We start from the raw sequence: 25,587 nt of genomic DNA, 5'->3' as shown, positions 1-25,587 counted from the left end.
CGCCCTGTGCCTGGCCACCGCTGGCACCGCCCTAGTTACGGCACTGCGGACAGTGGCGTTTCACCTTCGGACATAAAATTTCAGGCAAAAGAAAATTCAAATATCATGCATATTTTGAAAAAGTTTAAAACTATCATCTTGTATTTAAGCGATTACAAAATGACTCGAGAGTCAAAGGACACTCACTTGACAATATATAAATTTTGAATATGTAATATTCAGTATTTATTTAAATGTTTGAATTGTTCTAACTGATGAAGAATTATATAATTAGGCACTAGATTACGTGACAAAATTTACGATTATCTTTAAAAATAATCTGTAATTAAACGTCTTCTTTATCTTTAAAAAAACGAGGAAATTAGATACTTATCCTGTCCTCATAGAAAGCTATGATTTACCATTTGTAATTTTAAGCTCTAAATTAAACTAAAATTTGCAAATATCTGTAGTCAATGTGAAACGTATGAAAACGTCCGGATATGTCGGGCCCCGTCCCACACCACCCGGCCGCCTCATTGTGAGCCTGGCCGAACCCATAATGGGCTTGCTAAAAGAGGCCTTCTTAGTGCCCTCGGTGCCAAAAGAGTTAAAAAAAATAAAGTCAACAAGTGGTAGTTGTAGTGGTAGGAGGTAGAGCATCGCGGATTTTATAAGCCTACTCGTGTGTTCACACACACCAAAGGTTTCTGTAATCTTTTTAATGTGGTTATATTTTATTTTCCATTGAAACTACAATGAATTTCGAGCTAATATTTTCAGCCGAATAATCTATGTATATAAATGAAGATTTTTTTGTTCGCTATACACTCCTAAGCCGTTCGACCAATTGCCACAAAACTCAGCAGTTAAGTTCACATACTTCTAACTTAGATAATGTCGTACATCGTACCCCAAAATATCTATTGGATTTCTGTAAATCAATTACTTTCCATCTACATTAGATTTGCTAATTTACACGTAGTGCCATCTATTGGCAAATACTTAAACAAAATAATAAACTAAATACAGTCAAACCTGTTTTTATGCGCTCTTTTTATGTGCGATTTTTATTTGTGCGATTTTTTTAATGCGAATTTTTAATTTGTGCGGTTTTTTTTGTGCGATTTTTTATTTGTGCGGAATAGTTGGCGACTAGTCTCGTACGATTGTTCATGTCTCACGTTGACTTATTATAGCTAAATAAACTTATTATAGCATAAATGCACTTATTATAGTAATATTATTGCATGAATATGCGAAAAATGAAATAATTTACTTTTTAAGTCAACAAAACACCACCTGGACAAAAATATGTAAAACAGACGATAGAGGAGACGATGCAGTCAAGTGCTGACATCTGTTGTTAATAAATTCTATTTCGTACGGTTTTGAGTTATTTTCTATGTGAAACTTTTTTTATGCGGTCCCTGTTGACCGCATAAAAAATATTTTTTAAATTGTGTTGCGAAAACTATTATTTACAGTCATTCGTGAAGTTTCGTGAGATTTTTTTTATGCGTTTTTTTAATGCGGTCCCTATCCACCGCATAAAAACAGGTTTGACTGTATAATTCTTATAAAAAGAATATAATTTTATATTATAATTTATATATAGTTCTCCTTATTCGTTCACAACGCGTTCACACAATTATTAATATTTTTATATATAATTCTTTTTTTATTTTGCGACAAACAGTTAAAAATTCCGCCGCGACAGATGAAAACGTTATCTCAAGAAACAGGTAGCGCGTCTTAAAAAGAGAATGTTTCACAAATTATTTTATATTTAAAAATATTTAAGTTATTTAAAAGCAATATAAATAACTGGAAATACAAAATTAAGCGTGGTACAGCGTCATAAACGTCTCAAAACTTTAATTTCCAGCGTTAGACACAGCTTGCGGTTTTTACGAACTTCCGAAGAGTTTTGAAAGTAATTAATTTTGTTGAGTAATGTGTTACGTAATATTTTAAAATTACTTTTATAAACAAGATTATTAGTTTTGAAAGTATCTCAATTGTTTCTCGAAGGAATATCATTTAAAGTATTGCTGGTAGATTATATAATAAAGACAGCTGAATCAAACAGAAATGCGATTTCGACCTATACTAAAGAATAATTTTATTTATTTGTTACGCATTTTATTTTACTTCCCGCGAATTTAAGTCTTATATTTTCTTTTTTATGATTGAATATAATAAATTTACAAAGTTATAGTAAATTTTTTTGTGAAGTTTTCAGCCTTCCGGTGAGCGGTATAGCGTTCTAAATTTGCAAATAAAATCGTTATAACAACTGATCTACAGTAAAATCACCCGATAGAAGGACGACAACAACACTCTCACGTCCTTTATCTTTCTTTCCTTTTGATAATTGAAACTAAATTTTTTTAAGGAATTTCTTTCACAATTATTACTTTAACAATCCGATGCTACGACTGTTTCCTATATCCGATGTTAATTATTTCTTATCCCGCTCTCAACCCGTAACAGTAGTTTAATAATATATTATTATTTTAAATCAAAATGTAATTATTTTAAAAATAATAAATTATTAAATTTTTATAGAGAAATTTTTAATTATTAAAAAAAAATTATGTAATATTATATTCCGATAGGTGGCGATTTGTCTTTGATTGGAAGAGGATGGTGTTGACATGAACGAGTAATAAGTGTGTTTAGTTTCTTTAGAAATGTTTGAATTAGAAACGTTGCAGAAGTTAACCTTACCCGCTCGTTCTGAATGTATGTATACTTCGTGTTATTGGTAAGTATTTAAATGCAGATCAACACGAATTAATTTGTTATATTTCTGTAATGAATAAATGTATATGTGAATGCTCATTAATTAACCAAAACATTAAAATTTCAATTACTCATTTAACATTTATTCATGTTTTGATGTTTAAGTATTGCGAAATTAAAATAATTATATGATAAATTTGAAGTTTGTAAAATAGTTATAAATAGGGTCATTGATTTATTTTAATGTGTTTGTTTAATTAACATGATCAAATAAATGCAATGAGTAGGTATACATTTCTGGGTTAATGTTACCTATGGTAGCGAATGTGGCAGCTCGTCTCTGAAACAGTGGGGACACACGTTCTAACTTAACCTAACTTAACCTATTCTAATTAATTACCCCTATTCTAATAATTTGGTTGGCAATAATTATGGTAATTAATTAGAATAGGTTAGGTTAGGTTAGAACCTGCGTCCCTATTGGTTCGGAGATGAGCTGTCATGTTTGCTACCATAGGTAACATTAACCCATTTCTGTGTAAAAGTACAGTATACAAGAATTACAAAGAAGAACTAATTATCAGGCTGTTGAGAGCTTGTTTAGGGCCAGAGGTTAAACTGGAACAATTTAGTTTTTGTTTTTTTTTTGAACGAATGAAATACATAGATTTTTCTTATGTTCGGTGATCTTACCGTTGCCCCAACATGTAGATGGCATGCAATTTCACAGTTCTTTATTAAGCTAAAAACATCTTAAAGATTTTATTTTCTGTTAGTGAAAATAATATAAATTTTATAGGGGTAGGAATCACTGAGGGCCCGTAACTTTTATCTGGATTTGGGAAAAATCTTCAGATTTCCCCTCATCGTGGTCCTGGTCATTATCCTATTTTGCTCTTCTAAGACCGGCTGTTGGTGAATCGAGATAGTTTGAAAATATTTCCAATAAACAGTATATTTCAATCTGTTTTCTGCTGACGTTGAATTATGGAATTGTTATTTTCTAGATCTTTAAACTGCAAAATTCTTGGCATTATATTGTAGAATTATGCATATTTGTTTTGGGGAGGCATCTTTTGTCAAGACGTACCAATTGTAATTAGTAAATAAATAAATAAATATTTTATATAATATTATTGAATCGTGTACACATTATAAAACTAGTTTTATAATGTGTACACGATTGTGGTATGTACATGTATATGTATACAATAGTATACAGTGTGGTATGTACACAATTATATCTTTTAGCATAAAAATAGGTAAAGTTCATCAGAAATGGAAAAGAAAGTAAAGAAAAAAATGTGATAGCATCAAAGAACATGGAATACTGATGAACACTTGTAATTTACAGAAAAGTAATTTTGAAAAAAAAATGTGCAATTCAAAAGTTTATGATTACTTCTGGTGTTTGAATTAAAAAGATTCAATTGTATTTATAGAAAACGATTTTGATAGCAAAATTAATTTTGTAATACTGTAATAATAATAATTAGTTATAGAAATTATAGAGAAAGAAATTGTTCATATTAGTTTTTGTTAAATTGTTACAATAATTTCAATTTGCCTATACAGATGTACAGTTTATTTCATAAAGGCTTGTTTAGCATTTCTTCTAACAAAATAATGCAAAAACAGTGGTTATTTTATTAGAAATTCTCAAATACTGTTTCTTTTTTATGAATATTGGACTAATTATAATATGTTTCACATTGTTTCATAACTTTGTTACATTTCAAGATGATTGTATTTATAAGTTGAAACGTTTTTTGAAATAAGCTTAATAGATTGTAAGTGTAATTAGTTCTCTGATTTTAGAACAAAATTTTAAGTTTAGTAATGAATTTGTTTTTTTAAAATTCAACTAATTATATTTTTATTTTTTTCATGAAGTGAAGAAAATGTTTGGAAACTTTGTGAAAAGGTTAAAGACACACAACCTAATTTATTACCTAATTGTTTTGTAGTATTTATTTCAAATAGGAATCAAACTGTAAGTTTTGTTTAATATTTAATTGTATTATTTTTTATTAAAAAGCAACAGTTTTGAAAATTAATAATCATGATACATTACAGGTACCTTTATGGAAACAAGGTGCATCACAGAATGAAGATGGATTAACAATATGGGTATGTTTAAATATTAATTATCTTGTAAAATATTGATATATGAATAATTTTTTTGTAAAAGGCTAATTTCCTCTTTTATGATTACAATGTGATAGTGACAAAAATGTATAAATTCATCTGACTGCAATTATCTTTACCATTTTTAATATTTGGTACAAATAATATACAGAAGTAAATGATAGTAAACAGTTTAATGTTTAACTAGAGTTTCCAGAATCAAAACATTATTCAATGTAAAAAAATAACAATATGTTGGTTACTTTTTTTGTTTGTATTTATTATATATGTTGAATTACTTATTTAATAAAAACCCATTTAGTTTTTTTATTTTGTGATTAAATTAGTTGATTTGATTTATTCAGATGAATAAAGAATTGTATGTAAAAATAAATTTATTCTTTTACTGGTCCTTGATAGAATATTTGAAAAATCTGTCTTCAATACATTTTGCATTGAGAATCACTAGTTTTAAAAATTTTAGATTTATTTCAGATAATTTTCTTCAAAGCTTTTAAGTCTCATTATCAGATCAGAAACAACTTTTCATATTAACATATGTTTGAAATATGTCTATTACAAAGAAAATATTATATTTTCTTTATAGAAGCATTTTATTACAATCCTAAATGCAGTCCACTCTGCATAAGTCGACACCCGGATAACTCGACACCGTAGGTTAATTAGTCAGCTTTCTGTGGTCCCGGCCGACTTACTTAGGCAATAATGTTATTAATGTTAAAAAACTTGGTTTACTCAACACTGTTTAACTCTTCACCACTGGATAAATCAACATACTTTTTCTGTTTCACACTTTTTAGAATTCTGATAAGTCGACTCCCCACTGAAAAATGTGTTCACACCACACAGCTTATTGTATGGTGTGAACTCATTTTTTAGGGGGAGTCGATTTATCAGACGTGTAAAAGGTGTGAAACAGAAAAAGTATGTTCATTTATCCAGTGGTGACGAGTTAAACGATGTCAAGTAAATCGAGTTTTTTAAGGTTAATAACATTATTGCCTATGTAATTCGGCCGGGACCACGAAAAATTGACTACATAATCGAGGAGTGTCGAGTTAGCTGGGTGTCGACTTATGCGAAGTCAACTGTATTATTCTTTTGTTTGGTGCACATACTTTGCCTTTACATAATATATAGTTTATCAGTCATAAAAATGATAAATGCAGTTTATAAAATGTTGCTATTAATATGAGAAATAAGCCTTTGATTTCTAATATTTAATTTTTTGCACAAACAAATGTTTCCAAGTAATTCAATTAGTTTTCATCAAGTTTTAACTATGTTAACTATGAAATTTTAGAACATTGATTCAAAAACTTGAGTATAAGAACATAGCATATATTTCATTCAAATACATTGAAAAATTTAATTTATTTGACATTGCATATTTTAAAAAAACTAAAGATTACATAAAATAGAATATAAAACTTTAGTACTTAATATTTATGTAAGACAGTTTAGTAATACAGTAACCTGTGCATCAAATATATTCTTGACATTCCGATAATTTATGCACCTTTCTTTTATGCTGTATTTATTGATCTCTAGCACTTCTTACTTAACTACAGAGTAATCTGCTTAATTATGATGGCATTATTCTAACAAATTACATTATCTTGTTTGGCTGCAAATGCTGAAAGGAATGTTGAATAAAGACTTTTTCCAGAGTCGTACTGATGTTCTTTGACACTAAGATTTTGAGGTCAGGAAGTATGATCTACATAGACACTGTTTTGAAATTTTTGTCTTTCATCAGAATGCAAAGTTTGTTGAAGATCAGCATCATCTTTATTATTTTTTAATAATCAATATATGATTTGGTTAAATTTAAACATGAGGCTGAAATTACTTTCTTTTGTTCTTTCCTTGTTATTAAATAACACCACTAAAACCTTTAAACTATACCAGCAAATATAATTTAATTTAAATACATTATGAAAAATGTTTTTGATCCCCTTAGGATCTGCATCAGGTCAAAAAATGTTTGATATAATTATAATGCTAAATATTTGAATTTAAATGCTTTTCTTGTTATTAAAAGTTATTTATTTAAAGACTTTAGGTGTATGAAAACTGCAAAGGAATGTTTTTTCTTTTAATCTTAAGTTTTTATGTTGAGTTGAATCTTATGATCAGTGGATGGGGATGCCAAGATCAGTGGTAATAGATTTTATTTATATCAACTCATTGCAAATTTTCATTATTGGTGAGAAATATATGTTTAGAGTAATTATGAGGCCTTCTTCATAATTACTCCAAACATAGTCTTAATTTGCATTTAATTTTTATCAAATTTTTCATTTGAATATGTTTGAAATTGAAAATTTTAATTAATGCATCTGTCTATAATACAATTTTAAAATTATTTCACTATTATTTAGAAAATATACCAAAGGAATAATCTTTTAGAACAGAAAATTTAATAAATTTGTTAATATTTTTATGTGAGAGATTAAGTTTTCCCAATTCTCAAATGTCTTATGGTCACAGAATTAGAAATCAATGGATGTTTCCAAGTATTATGTGTGCTCCATATATTAAAAATTTTCTAATAAATTAAAAATTCAGCTACTTTCAGATTTCTTCAGAAAATGAAGTGGAAATTTCTATTTCTGCGGACAATACATTTAGAATTTTTAAAACAATCAATTTTGAGATTAAAGATTCATTATTTTCTTAAGGAAAGAACCCAGTGATACTGAATTTTCCAATAAAGCATATGTTTGTATTATTTCTGAATATTTTTGAACATCAGCTACATCATATATCCCTTGCATCATATTATTACCAATACTAAAATGCTTATGTCAGGAAGCCAAGTCTTTTATTGAATAATAATAAGTGTTTTTATCCTAGATCAGGATGAAAATGTGTATTATTCAATAAAATATTTAGCTTTCTGAAATAAGCATTTTGTATTGGTATATTTTTGAACATTGATTTAGTTACTCTTTGCTATTTAAAAATTGACTTTGAAAAGATCTTTTGGGTTAATGGACTGGTCCAGTAACTTCTAGCCAGTACTCAAGATGTTCATAAAGATAATTTTATTGATATGCTCTTTTTTTACTTAGCTTCCTTATATACTTTTTGCTTCCTTTTTTTTCTATGAGATCTCCTTGTAATCCTTCTTTTTGATCAGTCTAGATCTTTTTTCTTTGCATATTCACTTTTGTTTTTTTTTATTTTTTAAATACCCTTTTCTTCTATCTCTCAACATATTCTTCCATCTTCCAGCTTTTGACTTGCTTATTAAAAAGCTTATAATTTATATATAGGTTATATAGGTTAAATATTTATTATTCATTTAAATGGGATTGTTTGAATCCAGCAACTTTTTTTTGTATACTTTTACTCCATTGTATTGATGTGTATCACTTTTCAAACAGCTTTAATATTGTATTGCTAGGAATCCTTGTTTTTATAATTGAATGTTTTAAATTTGTTTAAACACAGTTGGTTACAAAATTTTAGGTTTTTTTTTTTTATTTTAGGTTTTATTTTTCAAAATGAATTTATACAATATACAGTATAATAGATATTAGTTAAAATATTTAGTGATAAATTTGATAAAATATGCAAATTATTTTTGGAAAAATATTGATGCAAAATTACCAATAAGTAATTAGAAAAGTCATATGTTTATCTCCTCGGAAATGAAGATAGGGTGATAAAATGGGTGTTATTAAACAACATTTGAAGATATAAGTAACAATAAACAATGCAAAAGTGGGTATATTTAATAAACAAGGCAAACTACATCAATTTCCATCACAAAAATTATGAGAAAGTGAACATTTTGCATCTTTAGGCAAACTGATCTTTACAGCTGTTAAAACAAGGGGATTGCCATCCATGTGTTAAGAGGGATGACATAAGAGAGAGAGAGGAGGTCATAGGGTTGTAAGACTACAGACCATAGGTTGGTTCCATGAAGAGGGAAAGAATTTCCATATTTAAAGTTTATAGCTTTGTAAATCTCTATTCTAAATATCTAAGACAGTTAGAGATTCCTTCCCTCTTGTGTAGAAGTTCAATCTATGATTTGTAGTTTTACAACCCTCTCGTCCCTTCTCTCTCTCTTATATCACTCCTCTTAACAAGTGGATGGCAATCCCCGTATTTTAATGCCTGTGAAAGTCAGTTAGCCTAAAGATGCACATTTAACATGGTTGAAAATGTTTGATTTCTCATAATTTTTGTGCTGGAAATTGGTTTAGTTTGCTTTGTTGATATAAGGAACTTTAATTCTCACTCAAGTTTCAGTTAAGTCAATTTAATTTTTGTCAGAATGAAACCAAATGGAAATGAACAGAACATTAAATTTTAAATTTAAAAGTTGGACAAAGTTCATTATGTCAGGTCATTGAGTGAATGTAAATAATAACAATAAATAAATGCATTATTAACAAGTAAGAAGAAAGTAAATAAATAAATACAGTAAAATAATATAAATTATAAAACTAGGATAAAATATACTTGGGAAGTGAATGGAAATGAGCATTAACAATAAATAGACACGTTGTGTACATGGAAATTAGATTGGAATGGATAGACCAATCATATCATGTGTGAAAAGGAAGTTGTAGACATTTTTCTATCCATAAATAAATACACTGATGTATAAACTTTTTAAATTTAAGTAATACTTCTGATTTAAGTAGCGTATAATGTAAATTTTATTCATATGATTATATAATTAGGTTTTGCATGAAATTTAACTGGGAACACTGATAGAAAATTTACTCTTGCATAAAAATTTGATCTTTTTATGTGATATTTTGATTATTATTAAATAATCTTAACATTTTAATAATTAGTTTATGCAAACATTTTGTATTTACTACAGTTGACTCTTGATAAGTGGAAATTCTTTAAGTTAAATCATTTGTTAAGTTGAATTTTATTTTTATCTCAGCATAACTCACAAACTCAATGCATTTTGTTTGTCTATATAAGTTGAAACAGTTTTGAAGGATTTTGCTAACTTGAAATTTAAGATTCTGGTTAAGTTAGTTCACGTCTGATTTTGTATACTTTCTGTTGTGTTTTGAAGAGGATGGACCACATTAAGATGAATATGAAATAAAAACAAACATTTAATTATATATATTTGCTAACATGCAAATTATGTAACACTTTATTACCTCTGAAGTCACAACACAAAAAAACAAAAAAATTCTGATATTTGCATCTAATGAAATCTCTTAATTGGCCAATTTAAATTTAAAACTAACAATTACAAAATGTAATGAAACATGTGTTTTGATATCTGATTAATTTGATTAATCAGTTACACCTAATGCATTTGTCTACAGTTTTCTTAGAACTAGACACACACACATACAAATTTGGCTATAAAATTTATACTGTATGTATGTACACATTGCCATTGGTACCAAAATGCAGTAATCAGTGTAGTGGACCATTTTCATTTTGAAGTAAACAGAAATGGAGTTCAAGTGAAAACTAAAGATTTATTGATAACAAAAAATATGCCCATAATTAACTGTAAAAGAATTTGGCATTCTAGTCTGAGGAGGTGCAAAGCAAGTACAACATTTTGAAAATGCAATAAAAATAAAATAGTAATAAAAATCTAACATATTTAATTTTAGTTGTATTGCTTGAATCGCAATTTTTTTCTCATTAAAGTGATGGAGTCATTTCTGTAACCTGAAAGTTTGTAAACTTGACATTTCTCTATTCCTTCTATTTTGACTTATTTAAGAGTTAACTGTGTAATAATTTGCAAATTTTTTATTGCCATCAAACAGTTTAGTTCTAAATTTAAAGTTTAGGCATTTTAAAATTATACTAAAATCATATTTTAATAATAATAAATTTTTGAATTCACATATAGCAAATTTAATTTGTAATATTGTAATTATATATTAATTAATTAAATTCTAAAATTTTAGGATTATCATGTCATATTTATTCATAAACCTTGTGATAATAGTGAAGCTTTGGTTTATGATTTGGATAGTCTCTTACCATTTCCCACAACTTTTAATACATATTTTCTTCAAACGTTTCGTTCTGACGATATTTTGAAATTAGAATATCACAGGTATAAAATTGAATATTTAAATTTGTTAACAATATTATATTTTAATTATTATTCTTATTTTATTTAATTTAATTTTAGGTCATTTAGAATAATGTTAGCTGAGACTTTTATGAAAACTTTCTCTTCTGATCGTTCACGTATGATTGCATTAGATGGGTCCTGGATCAAGCCACCACCTCCATATCCATGCATACAAGCACCAGGTAAGATAAAAAATAATGTCTTATAGTTAATAAATATGTCAATCATCTTAATATGTAAAAAATAAGTTGAGAAACATATACATTAAGAACTCGTTAAAAAATGATTTGTGATTTTTTAATCTTGATTGTTTTTATTAATGAGTCCATTTTGAATTAATGATATCCAAGATCCAACATAGAATTAAGAATTTAGATGATAACAATGAATTCTTTTTAATGTTTTTGTAAAATTATTCTTATCTGTGGGCAAGAATATTTTAAAATCTTAGCTTATCATGTAAAGTATCTTTGCCTTTGTTCTGCAAAATCTAGTTTTTAATGCAGATTATTTATTCAAACTTTATTTGATAAGTTATGTTTTGGGAATGCTCTTTTCTAAAGATGAAAAATAGTTTCACAGGTATTGATAATTGTTATAATCTGATTTCTGATTTTAATACCTGATTAAATGATATACTAATTTTTTTACCTTAATTTATAACAGATTTCTGTTTAAAATTTGTATTTAAAATAAAATTTATAAGTTATCTTATTATTTAAAGAATTGTTACTAAGTTAATTTATTTACTTGACAGTACTTTCATATGTGAAAAATATACATTTTAATTATTTTGTCTTCTCTTCTTTTTTAATGATTATCTTACTGTTTAACAACCATAATTCAGTTATTCTAGGATCAATAACAATTATAAAAATAGTAATCATTAATTAAATATGTTCTTTATTAAAAAGAATATGAAAATATGCAATTAGTTCTTTACAAGAGAATTATTTCCATTGAAGTTTTTGTTTTTTTATACTTAATTTTACATTTGATTAAATCATGAAGATTTTTAATAGTATTGGTATTGATTATAATAAAAATCTGATATATTTTTGACTGAATCTAGGATAACAATAATAAACATACGGTTATCTATTAATTGTAAATATTCACAATAATAATTAGTAATTATGTATATTTTGTGGTTGTAATTCTAATTATTACAAGCCAGTCCAGAAACCATGTCGAAATGAGACACAACAATCTAAACTGTATAAACAAAATTAGGTTAATTTTGTTTTTGTATTTAATAATATATAATTGCGTATACATTACGTAGAAGAAAACAAAACATTATTACATTGTGAGAAGAAAACAAAATTACATGATTATTATAAGTTATATGTAATAGTTTTTATTTATTTTATTTTGCCATTTTTTTTCTAAGAAATTTTAACAAATGTAAACATTGTTATTTTATAAACATAAATTTGTTAAATTCAATATGCATTCATTAGGCATGATCAGTATAATATTTTCTGAAACAAAATTTTCTTCTCAACTACATTATGAAAAAATGGAAGGGGTTTAAATATTTTAAAATTTTAGATAATTACAAATGGCAATATTTTAGCATGGAAATGTATAATGTCTATCTCAATGATAGTGCCATAATTGAGTCAGATAATCGACAGACATTTATTAATAAAGGGCATACAATTGCTTGATTAATAAATTAATTGAGCTAATGCTGACGATGGCTGAATGTAGAGCAATCTTCAGCATTTAAAGTAGAGTCATAAAACATAAACTGACAAACATTAAGGAATATGGTTACCAGAATTTAGCAGTTTAATGTGAAAAATACTTTAGGCTAAGAAACGTGATAAAACAGTTGCATAAGCGATTTAATAGTGTGCAATTTTACATGATATTTTGAAAGTTCCCTTCATTCAAAATTCATTCACATCAATTATATATATCATTGAATATGAATAAAAAAATGCTTTTTCTATTTAATGTATATATATATTAAGATCAAAATGTTCTATCCCCAATGAAACTAAACTGAAACCAACACTTTACAAAGAATTAGCATTCAAGTAGATCACATCAGGTTGCAGGTGGGGTCTACAATTCGTTCCTCAAAAAGTCCATGTGTTAACTTCCCCCGTGGACTCGGCATGAATTTGTAGAAAGGGTTAACAAATGGCCAGGAAGAAATTTGCGTAGGGATAGGAGAGACAAAAAGACTTCACTTTTGATTTGGACTTCAAGAGATGGCTATTCATTTGCTCCTGTAGCAACTATTCTTTACGTTTATTTTTGAATAACAGCCTTTGGTTATATACAGAATACAGATTTAATTTTAGTTTTTATATTATTTTTAATAATTTTTATCTGTATATACATTAGAAGCAAAAAGTTCCGTCACCACCACACACAAATAATGTAAATTTAAAAATTAATTTGATTTATATTTTGGAAATTTCAAGATAGCTTTTAAACATTTTTTAAGAACGTTTCAATTTTCAATTGATTTGATTTTAATTAGTTTTTATTTTATTTTTAATTTGGTTTCAGCTTCAGTGTAAAGGCAGAGTATTAATTTACATTATTTAATTATATTATTATTTTTAGTTTTAATTAATTTTTAGGTTTAATTTATTTAGTATTAATTTAGTTTTAGTTTTTATAATTATTAATTTATTATTATTTATTTAGTTTTGCCTGCAATTTTTGAACCCTTAATTACAATTTTAAAAAATGAATTACGACTTTTATTTTGTGACATAACCATAGAAATTGTTTTAGTGTCGTTTCACGCAAAAAATAAAAAATTAAAATAAATTTAAATTTGATTTAGTAATTTCATTAACTTTTGCTTTATAAATTTGCTTGCTTTTTAAAAAATTTTAATTTTAAGTGCATTAACATTCAGGCTACCTAGTTTAACACAAAGGGTTTTCAATGTTTGAATATTTTTAAACAAATTTAACACATCATCATCACATTGCAGGTAACCTAGAAAAATTGGTCCAAACTTTCTAAGGATCGTATTATTTTTGAATTATTTGGATGACGGAAGAAAACTGTCTAATAAAAAAAAAACAATGTAATTAATAAATACCGTATATTTCTGCAGATAAGATGATAGTTGAATCATAAAAAAAGGTCCTCAAAATTTGGGGTCGTCTTATAGGACAGATACAAAAAATTAGATTGAAATTTATATAAATTAAAACCATTATAAAAAAATGGACAAACCGTAATTATTTACTACTAGAGAATAGGGCATGTCCACAAAATAGAATAACCCGTATGACGTTTTTTGAATAGTCAAGGTCATTACCCGAATGCCCGAAACAGTGCGAACGTTTGCAGCAATAGCAAGGCAGAAAATAAAATTTGTTCGTTCGAAAAATTATGAATAGGACATAATTCCGTATACGCTATACAGCAGTGGCGTGCCGTGACATTTGATGACAGGGAAGCTGTGTTTCTGTAAGAAGCCGACTTCCAGGGGCAATCAGTTAATTGCGCATCAGTGATGGTCTAGGGCAGTGGTTCTTAACCTTTTTATACTCGCCGCCCACCAAATATTTCATAATTTTTTGTGACCCCCATTTTTTAATAATAATTTATATTTGATAATTTGATAATTTATCTATAATAAATTGATTTTTTTATTATTGCTTTATTTTTTATATAATAAATGTAAATCATAACTTTATTATTTCATTATCTATTTAAATAACATTCAAACTTCACAATTAAACATGAAAACTCATTAATTTTTAACAGAAAATAAAATAAGAAAAATGTCGATAAATCGATCCAATGTCGATGCTAAAACTAAACTAAAACTAAAACGCCCACTTGTGGTAAGGATTTTGCATATCTTTTGCAAAAATATTTAAATTTTCAAAGCCTACTATTTTTCCTAATTATTTTTAAAATTCCAAGCATTAATAGTTTCTTAAAATTGCTTTGGAATAAAAGAAGTAAATACTGCGGTGTAAGTAGCATATTTACATTTATTTCTTCTGTACTAACAAAGTTGTATGTAGGAAGAAATACAAAATAAATAAATAAAAACTAAATAAAAAAACTTTATCTTTCTTATTTCACTTTTCAATACGATATTCGGATTATACATCAATTTTCTTTTTATTATATTCTGAAGGAAATTTTGCATAATTTGGCGGCCCCCGGCAAACTTCTTATGGACCCCCAGGGGGCGTGGCCCCCCTGTTAAGAATCACTGGTCTAGGGTCCATTCGTATTCATTTGTTCGATAAGCCAGTAAAAACTGTAGACTTCTCTAAATGTATTTTTAATATCACAATTACATTTTGAATCGCTAGCCACGATATAAGGGCTAAAATTAAAAATAAATTATAAAAACTTACTCGGTGAAATAAAATGTGCGGTGGATATACATACCTGGTACCATGTATTGTTCGATTGTATTAATATACGTTTAAAAAAAATTATAATTAAAATATAGCTTCGTAAAGAAACGTACATAAAAATAACATAAAATAGTCTTTACTTTTTAAATCTTAAAACAATCCACTTAGTCAAATATCTTGATACGAGTAGCTAATGGATGGAACTGGTGACGGTCCAGGTAGGTGTGTAGTGAGTGTGTGCGTGCCAAATCCCAAGGGTGCCGATACCGGTCAATGTCAAATGCCTCTTTTGTCGCATCACTAGCATATCTCAAAGGACGCCACAGGGCTGTTGTAAATTTTAAACGTTTCTCACCGTAGCTGTAAAAATCTAACTATGTTAAACTTAATAGCCATTCGTTTTCTAACTAATTCGTTTTAATACCAGGTGTACACGGAAATCAGTTTCCCACTGTACTGAGCGAGTGATTGGTTCTGTTAAGCTTTTGTTGAAGTAAAATTCTGGCTCTTTCAACAGGGTTTTATTTATGTCCCCATTCCCTAATCTCTTAATTATTTAGTCACTTCTTAAGTAGAAATAAGTCGAAACCAGTTACTTTGTACCTGAATATCTGTAGTCTTGGGAAAACAGTGGAAAGACAAATTTTTATGACAACGGATATATAAATCGTAAATTTAAAGAAAATAAATTCTAGAGCTTTTTTTTGTACCATTGTATGTACTGTACGTCTCATTCATTAAATTTGGTTGTAAATGATGCTGCCAAAGTAACAGTTAATTTTTAACACTGTACTAGAATTGTACACGTTTTTTCCGCATCCCCTTACAGATGGGACATACTAAATCGTAATATCACCGGTTTAACATTGAAATCCGTAAGTAATATAAGATGGGAGAGCGGAATAAACGCAGAATAAATATATCAAATATTTTAATGGAGATTTTTAAACTCCTGTCAACTATACAGAACTATCATAAAAACGTGCCAGTAAACTCCTATCAGTTGGGTTGTTATAAATCTAGTCTAAGGTGGGCAACCCTTTTTATAACATGGGCCAGAATAAATTTTACGTTTTTTTCCGCGCCATAGTAGTTAATTGACGCCTTCTTGTGACTCGTAATTTTTTTAGTCTGCAAATATGAAATAAATAAATAAAAAGTTAATTACTACATTTATTTCTCTTATCGTTTTCGAAAATTACAAAGAATTGGAAAATTAACTATTAATTAGTTATTTTTCCAATTTAATAATCTATTAAAGATCTCGCGGGCCGGATAGAAACTTTTCGCCAGCCGTAGCTGGCCCGCGGGTTGCCCGCCGTTGATCTAGTCTGCTCGTGATTCACATAATCGGGCGAGGGTGGCCGAATATCTAGCAGGCGGCTAACAGCCCACAACCGCTCCGGGATATAAAGCTGGACTCTTTACGAGTGTGTCGCTTCTACCAGCTAAACCGCGTGAGGTTGGTGCACTGTAAACCGCATGTGCTAATGCCTATATAATCTGGCTGATTGGAGACTGACCCGGTTTCGACATTCCTTCCGCCACCGAATTATTCGAATATACATTAGCAATCTTATCGTTTTTATTCACATGTAGTATAGAAATTTGTAAAAGATACATAATGCAGTTATAATAAAATATTAATTTTAATTAATTCAAAGTACGTTAAAATATGAAAATTTATATTTTATAAAATTCAAGGGAAGGTCATTGGAAGGTGGAATCGGCGCTTCCATCGCTTCCAATGACGGCACGCCACTGCTATACAGTATTATTATCCAGATGATGACTGCTGATCTAAAGTAAATTCATAGGCTATTGATAGTTTGGGGGTTGTCTTATAGGACAGATATATGTTAAAACTATAAAACTTTGACAAAAATTTATACCTTGTCTTATCTAAAGGTCGTCTTATCTGCGGAAATATACGATAATTTAAAAATTAAGTTAAGAAAATTTATATATAGAACCACTAAAGATAATTTCAAATAATATACTAAAGTTTTTTGTTTCTTCTGATATTCTGTGATTTGACAACTTATAATATGACATGTTTTGATATCACTACCACTAATTTGCGGATTGCTTACCAGGTCATCACTATATCAGAGTTGTTTACATCTTTAGCCAAATATCTGTTATTCTTTTATTCTTTCTTTTGAGATTTTAAAGCCAAAACTCTATTCTTCATGATTTACATAAGAAAGATTATTAAAATTTTTAAAAACATAAACCTGATTTGACACAGTTAAATGTATCTTTTGGTTTGTCTTTTGATAGGGAGATTGTGATTTTTCCTGGCCCTAGGTACTATTTAACTTAGTAACTTACTTTTTTTTTCAATTCAGTGCTATTTTCAATCTTCTTTTGATAAGAAAGTTTATTAATTTATCCAATTATTATTCATGAGTATAAGATATGATGCTAAATATTGCATTAAAGATTTTGAGGTGATTTCTCAAATGCACACACAGCGTAAACAAATTGTTCAGTTCCAATAATATATATCAAATCATTTAGTATTTCAAGTTATTTTCATTAAATATGTATAAATTTAAAGAATTTTCTGGCCCGAATAAAAAAATTCATTTCAGGAGGTAACACGCTCATTTGTGAACAATTGTTTTAAATTTCTGATAATTGCAATTTTGGAAATCATAATCCAGCAATATTTGTTACTACTTATTGGTAAACTTAATTAATAATGACAAATATTAGCCTATAGGATTTGAATCTGGAATAAAGCTGTTGCTATTTATAGTAATCAGTTTATAGATATTGCAATTTGAAGTCATTTTTGTTTAACTTATATATAGACAAGCAAAGTAATGAGTTTTTCAAATAATTTGCATATTTCTGTATACTCAAGTACACTCATGTCCATAATTTAAAGAACCAAATGAACAAATTTACTATCTTAGTCAGGATTGACGTTGTTGCAGTATGCAAACAGAATTATAAACAAATTTTTAGGTTTGGAATGCATAAAATTCATTAAAATTATCATATTTTACTAAACTTGATGATTATGGGTGCATTTCTTACTAATAAAGTTTAAGGTCTGTTTTTGATATGTTTTATAAGCACTATATACTTTGTATCAGCATTTTCTGAAATTTCTGTTGTATTTGATTACTTAAAGCCAGAGCATCAACTTTGGACATGCAAAGCTGGAATACTGATGTAGAAATCAAGGATTTTACTCCTATCCTGATACTTTTGCATGTTGGTATAACTGAGCTGTACAGAACAACTCAGTTGTACCAACACCAGCTCCAAAAGATACCTAAAAAATGAATAATTATCGTTTACCCATGGCATGTAAAAGAATATTGTTCATTTTTTCCCTTTGCCTAACACAATTTTTTAATAAATATTAAGAACTATCTGTAGACTTGGGTTAGTTTTGTATATAAATGTTAGTGTTAGTTATGCCATTGATAGACATTGCAAGATTTGGTGTAGAGAAATAAGTTTGTAGTAAAAAATTGGTGATTTTCAATAGTTAATTTGTAGTAGTATTTATAAGTGTAACTAAAATATTTATTTAAGTTGTTATAAGAAATTATCTGAACTATTCTTACTAATAAGTCCTCAGACAGCCCTTCTTAATTAATATTTACTTTTGACTTGAATGAAAATTAGCTGTTAAGAAATAGAAGTGCAGCAGCAATATACTTGCAGCCACCTGAATCACATTTGCAGGAGCACTGGGCTTTTATCACATGGTGTTATAATCTGTTGGCACAAAGCAAGCACACTACAGTTGCCACTAATGTTTTCTTTTACCCAACAACAAAATAAGATGCTCTGTAAGTAACAGATATGTATAATATCAATGGTGCAGCTTCTTTATATTGTTTAAAAATCACTTTCTTTAAAAAAAGATTTTTCTTTTAAAAAAATAATTGATGAAACTTCACAGTTAAGAATGATAAGTTGAATCGTTTGTTATTTTGTCTCTGATGAAATGTGGTCCAGATAAAATTGAACTTTTCGTACTTAACTCTGAAGTTTCATCAATTATTTTTTAAAAGAAAGATCTTTTTTTAAAGAAATTGATTTTTAAACAAAATAAGATGTCCTACTTTAAAACCTTTTCTTCTTCAACCAAACTTCATTTTCTGCTAATTCTAATTTAAGGTATTCTAACACATCATTTAATGTTAATGCAATAATTTTAACATACAAGGATATGAATTCTAATATGTTTACAAATGGAGAATGTAAAGCACATACAATTGACACAAACATAAACATCTATCACATTTTTGTTGAAACTCTGAATACCCTGCGTAGAATAAATTCTGATACAATTTATTGCTTATGTTAATAATGGAAATTAACTAACATTCGATCTTAATAAATTGGCAAATTATGAATTAAGGTTTAATAGCAAAATTTGGAAAAATATTTAATCTTAAGTTAGTTCCATTAATATATTTCTGGTATTTTTCTTAGTAGAAGTATACTGCAGAGAGAACTGACATTGATATATCAATGAAGTAAAATAAGAATAAAACAATAATATTACTGAAGTAGACGTAATATACTGTGAAGATTTTTTTTTCATTTTCACAAGTTTTTATTTGTAAAATTTGAAATTATGTTATGGTGTATCTATATGATTCTTTGATTCCAGTATCTGAAAAAAACTACTTAAAAAGTCTAACTTAGACCAAATAAACTTAATATATTACCATATTCTGTGCTGGACATACTCTTTGTTCTTATTTTTCTTGATTGCATGCGTGTGTAATGCGTTCTGATAGACTTTTGTACTATATTTCAATTGAATTTATCTACTGGTTAATATTTATATATAGACATACACATACATACGCATGTATGTACTACAGACAGCTGTTTATCATTGGTGTGATTGATGTGTGATGATAAATTTTAATCAAATTCTTTATTCTTAATGGTATTGTTTTATTTCTTAGTAACTAAATTTTTGTATTATTTTTAAATTATTTTGTTAGGAGACATTTTTGATACAACTTATTAATTTCCAAGCATAGAAGAGCATATTCTTACAAAAGGGACAAAATTACAGAATATACATAAAGTACTTATAAAACTCACTATTTCTTTAAGAGAAAAACTTTCATAGTAACATAGGCATTTATTTTTCTTTTAATTTTTAATAATGGTTACCACAGAGATGTCACCGAATAACTACTGTATCAGTTACATTTAATTTACATTGATACAGCACTGCGCAGTGCTCTTATAAGCAAAGCAGGTTGTCTGTTTTCAGAATATGAAAATGAGCAATTTTCACTTATAAGAATAGGCTCTTATTTGCAGGGAAATATGGTAAGTGTTTGCTTTTTAAATTAATGAACTTTTAATTTGTTCGAAGTGTGTAACATTATTTTTTATGCTGTATTATCTGTCAGTTTTGCCTGCTGTATTTTCTGTCTAGACACAGCTGTCTAACACAGGCAAAGGCATCACCTGCCACTTTAAGAAATCTGGATTTGAATCTAGGTCAGATTCTCAGAAATTTTTACAGATGGTTTGGTCATTATGTTTGCCTTCTTGTCGACCTGGCCAAGCTCATGATGTGGACAAAAAAGGCATACAGTATGGAATGTTTATCTGGATATGGCCATTACCCTTATTTGTTTTTAATGAGAATTTTTGACACCTCAACAGTGATGAGGATACCTATTTTGTTTTTAATTAATTGTAATATTTCAAAATTTTAATTAATTGATTATATAATGTTTAAATATGTATAAATGAAGAGTGTATAATGGAGCGTAAATAATTTACATTATTTAATAAAGAAAAATGATACAGTATCTGATGAAAAACTTTTTAAAATAATGAGTAATTAGATCATTTTGGAAAAAATATTTTAACTATTTTAAAACAAATACAATGAAAACATAGTTGTTTTTATAGATATGAATCATTCTAATTTATTGTTGTTTAAGAAACATTATTACAAAAATGATCAGTAAAAATTTTATCTAACTGAACTCCATTGTCTTTCAAAATGCCATTTATAAAATTATTTTTAGATTTTATCAAATATTCTTATATTAAATTACAGCGAGCATCTTTATTCGAGATGCGTAAGACGAATGGCTTCACTTTTCTTATCGGATTTTGCAATTGTCGATAAAAGTAGGTCTTTGATAAAAGTGGCCATTAAAGAAACGAGAGAATAATTTAATAAAATATTTATAATGTTTGAATAAAGTTAACACTCCAAAATAATAAAATTATAACAAAAAATGCTTTAATGGCTTTAATGGAGTAGAAGATCATATAAAAACGGTTAAAGCATTTTCAAATGCTATATATTTATCATCAGGATCCATTATAACCATAGCAACAGATCTAAGCACATTTTGTTTTCTAAGTAACTAGAGGGGTTTTTTTGGATGATGATTTATATCTGGTATTTTAGAACAGTGTTTCTCAAACTATGAGTTACATCCGTCTGTCTGCTGATGCTGTGACAATGTCACAATAAATAATTGCTTGTTTTATATTATAAACATTTGGGTGGCCGAACCATTACAAATATGTTGGGTCTCACGAGCAAAAAGTTTGAGAAATGCTGTTTTGGAATACTATTTTGTCCCTTTTGAATCTTTTTTGTGCACTATTCTGCTCCAATTTTATTATTCAAATAATATAATTATGATAAATAATTAGAAAATTTTCTTACTTTAAACATTTTGGAACCTATCAAAAACGAATTTTTTTTTTTACAGGATTTAATAGTAATTTAGATGACTTCATAAGCATGGATCCCAACAGAGGTTTTGGGGAGGTTCTGAGCATTAAAAAATTTGAAGAAAAATTCAGTTCTTTTTAAGAAAACCAAAATTGGTAAACTGTAACAAATGTATTGTATATAACATTTGCGAATATTTGCAAGAATATTTGTCATTTTACATTAAGTAAGTTTTAAAATTATTGATTTGTGCACAAGTATATTTTATATTCATTTTTATAATAGCCGAAGTTAAATATTTTTAATTAGAAAAAGATTTTACTATCACAAAATATTTAAAATTTTGATAGATAATATAGATAATACTTAAAAATTGAATTAGATTGTAAATTCTTTTCATTTTAAATGAATTAGATGTATATAGTTTTCAAATGATTGGACATATTTGTTATGTAATATGTATATATATATATAATAGACATTTAAAATATATGAAATTTATTCTGTATATTTTGGCACATCCAAGCAAATACTAAAAGTTGAAGAAACTGGCCATAAGTGCCAAATTTGAAAAGGTTACAATCATAAATTACTTCTTTTTTAATCTATCGAATATTGAAAATTTAAGCATTAATATTGGTATGTATAAATTCATCAACTGTCATGAAATTCAGCACTGTGTTGTAATTTAAAATGTCAAAATATTAAGTTCGGAAACCAAAACTGAAAATGTTACTGTCATTGTGATCATCTTTGGCTTACAATGAATACAAATGAATGATGTGTTAACACAAATGTGTTCTGCATCAGTGCTTCTCGAGCTAATTAATGCGGTAGATCGGGAATATTTTTCCTGATTTGACGAGAACCTGTACGGTATTTAATTGTCAGTGTCTTTGTCTTTATTTGTCAGGTGTGTATGTACTGTAGTAGTACAACATAATTACCAATATTATATTAATATATATATTTTGAAAACATGGTATTACTTCATACCACATTTTTTTTTCTAGAAACATTTCATAGATTGATTTCAGTCTGTAGGCCAATGCTCTTCTATATTGTTTACTTGTATTCATTATAAGCTGAAGATGGTCATAGAATGGCCACAAATCTGTATCACTGGATAATGAATAATTTTGGTTTCCTGAACTTGGAATTTTAATATTTTAAATCAAATCAATTGATAAAAACAAAATTGGCAAGAAATATATAAGTTCTTCAAATTGAATTTTGATTAGTATATTTTAACTGTTTTATTTGTAATTTTATTGCATATACCATTTTCATTTTAAATTTTAATTGCCATATTACTGTAAAATAGGACCTCACTTCTTGACTGTAAATGGATTCTATATTTCTAAAAAATGACACAGCCAAATAAATTACCATTTCTACTTTATGGCTGGTTTGTTAATAAACATATACATAAATGTTTAAAATGTTGAATATTGCAGCTGTTACCGAACAATAAGTTCCTGTGGGATTTATGTAGCGACCGTTTTTAATCAGTGGTTTTCAAGCAACAACTTAGCATTCAATTTATTCTAAATACAATTCAAACTACATAAGATAGTATTTCATTTCTAATTTTTCATTTTTGTTATTACGTATGAGATTTGCTGATAAATTAAGCATCAAAATCTCTGTAAAATCCTATTTAAAAATAAATTAAATCATACATTTATTATTATTTTTGAAATTTTGTAGAATTTTTAGACCTTAGTTATAATAAATATATTTGAAAATAAATTGTATTGTTGCCAAAAGATAATAATAATAATTATTATTATTATATATTACAGCAGATGTTTGTCAAGTCCAAATGCAACATACAAACTAATTACAAAAAAATTGATTGTTTTTGTTAGATCTCATCAAAGTTTTATGCAACTTACGCAAATAATTTCATTTAGATAATTATGAAGTAAAAGCTAGAGTAAATAATTAAAGGAGCCGAAAAATTATAAATAAATTACTTAATAGATTATTAAGCAGAAATTGCTATTTTAGTACTTAATTTTATTTCATTTTGTACACTGTTTTACTTTTTAATAATTGCATTACTTTGAAGCAATTAAAAGTAGCACTCTTCTTTTTATACATTTATTAATATAATAATTTAATAATAATAGCAGAATGTAAAGTTTCATAAAATTTCTATTTATGTAATAATTACTCATTAATTACTTTTAAAATAATAAATTCAAAACTGAAGACGTGGAGTAAAGTGTAAAGTCGCAGTCTGTGTCAGTAGTAAGCCTTTATTTATTATTTTTTTTACGGATTAAAAAATATAAAACAATTATGTATGTTATATTAAAGAAGAAATAAAGATCATGTTTATTTTTTAACAGAATATTTGGCACCGGGTATATTTGCAAGATTTCAGAGCAAAATTCTATTGTGCGGAATAAATGTTTAGTATTAGAAAAAAAGAAAAATAATTGAAATTTGATATCTGTGAGTAAAAATTGTTTGTTATTTTTTAATTTTTTATTTGGCTTTAATGGTAATTTTTTGTTTTTCCAAACGAGATATTTTCAAAAATTTCTCATCAAATTACATAAATAAAAAGGATTTTTAATATAGCGTAGAAAATTTCTTAGAATTTAATATAAAAATTATTTTTGTTAGAATGGGAAAGAACAAATTTGGCACGAAATCCATCCAGAAATATTGAAAAAATGGTTGATATCAATCATTTAAAACATTCCAAAATCAATTTCCTATGCAAAATTGATAAAGTTTTAAACATTCAATCAGTTTTTTAAGTAAAGATAATTTTGTAATTTTAAAATTATAAATTCAATTAGAAATAAGATAAAATTTTTTTTTGTTTGTTGATATTAGAGCGAAGCAAAGAAAAAAGATTTTGTTCCAGTGCCATATCTGTAGAGATGGCAAATTTATTATTCTGTAGATAAAACACTTAATAACAAATTGATTTCCAATAGTTGGCCTTGAAATTAATCAAGAAAAACAAAAAGAAAATATGACATTATCAATACAATCTCCTAGCTATTTTTAATGTCTTGGAAAAATTCCAACCCCCTATTTTATGACCGATTGTCTACATTCTTCAAACTTTTAAGTAAATGTCAATAAATGGATGACGGACGACTCCAATTTTCGGGAGACGGCCGGGCCGGACTAATGCCTCGGTCTCTCGGGGCACGGGGTAGGACTCGAATCCCCGGTTTCAAGGTTCCGTAGAGACCGGTGTCCATGCATTATAAAAATTGGCACCTCAATCTTTCTAATCTAGAAATCCATTAATGATTTATAGATTTTGAAAAATTCATAAATCAAATTTTGATATTATCAAGATGATCATTTTCTTGATTTTCATCATCATTACTTTGTTATTCATTATTGATAGATGGATGATATATTGCAGTTAGAATTATAATTATAATTTTCAATCAAAATTCGAGAGATTTTTAAAAATTAATTTGCGAAAAAACTATACATCATTGTTTCTGTATCCAATCTTTACATGCATATGTAATATGTATATAATTACTTTGAAAGCGTACAGATGACCCTGA

General features: G+C 27.3%; 1 protein-coding gene across 2 annotated transcripts; it reads left to right on the top strand.

Moving 5' to 3' along the window:
• The first annotated feature begins 2,610 nt into the window (after positions 1-2,610).
• Positions 2,611-24,477, top strand: tun (tungus). 2 transcript variants are annotated; one of them, XR_010881164.1, is made up of 7 exons: positions 2,611-2,749; positions 4,621-4,720; positions 4,804-4,857; positions 10,800-10,951; positions 11,030-11,154; positions 22,074-24,292; positions 24,394-24,477. XR_010881164.1 is itself a non-coding variant. In XM_067273743.1 (6 exons), exons 1-6 carry the CDS (start codon positions 2,676-2,678, stop codon positions 22,175-22,177), a joined length of 609 nt encoding a protein of 202 aa, XP_067129844.1. In that variant the 5' UTR covers positions 2,611-2,675; the 3' UTR covers positions 22,178-24,395. The 2 variants fall into 2 exon arrangements, 1 of the variants encoding a protein (XP_067129844.1); XM_067273743.1 differs by having other exon boundaries at positions 22,074-24,395.
• The last annotated feature ends 1,110 nt before the right edge of the window (positions 24,478-25,587 follow it).

Source organism: Centruroides vittatus, unplaced genomic scaffold (genome assembly GCF_030686945.1).
Source record: "Centruroides vittatus isolate TY-2023 unplaced genomic scaffold, ASM3068694v2 contig_487, whole genome shotgun sequence".
NCBI lineage: Eukaryota > Metazoa > Arthropoda > Arachnida > Scorpiones > Buthidae > Centruroides > Centruroides vittatus.
This window is presented reverse-complemented; position numbering and strand designations above follow the sequence as displayed.

What these genes read in the sequence shown, in the direction of transcription:
- tun (XM_067273743.1), top strand. Translation starts at nt 2,676, where the DNA reads ATGTTTGAATTAGAAACGTTGCAGAAGTTAACCTTACCCGCTCGTTCT. An exon ending in ATGTATACTTCGTGTTATTG is followed by an intron (nt 2,750 to 4,620) that starts GTAAGTATTTAA and finishes TTTTTCATGAAG; the next exon opens with TGAAGAAAATGTTTGGAAAC. An exon ending in TTTCAAATAGGAATCAAACT is followed by an intron (nt 4,721 to 4,803) that starts GTAAGTTTTGTT and finishes GATACATTACAG; the next exon opens with GTACCTTTATGGAAACAAGG.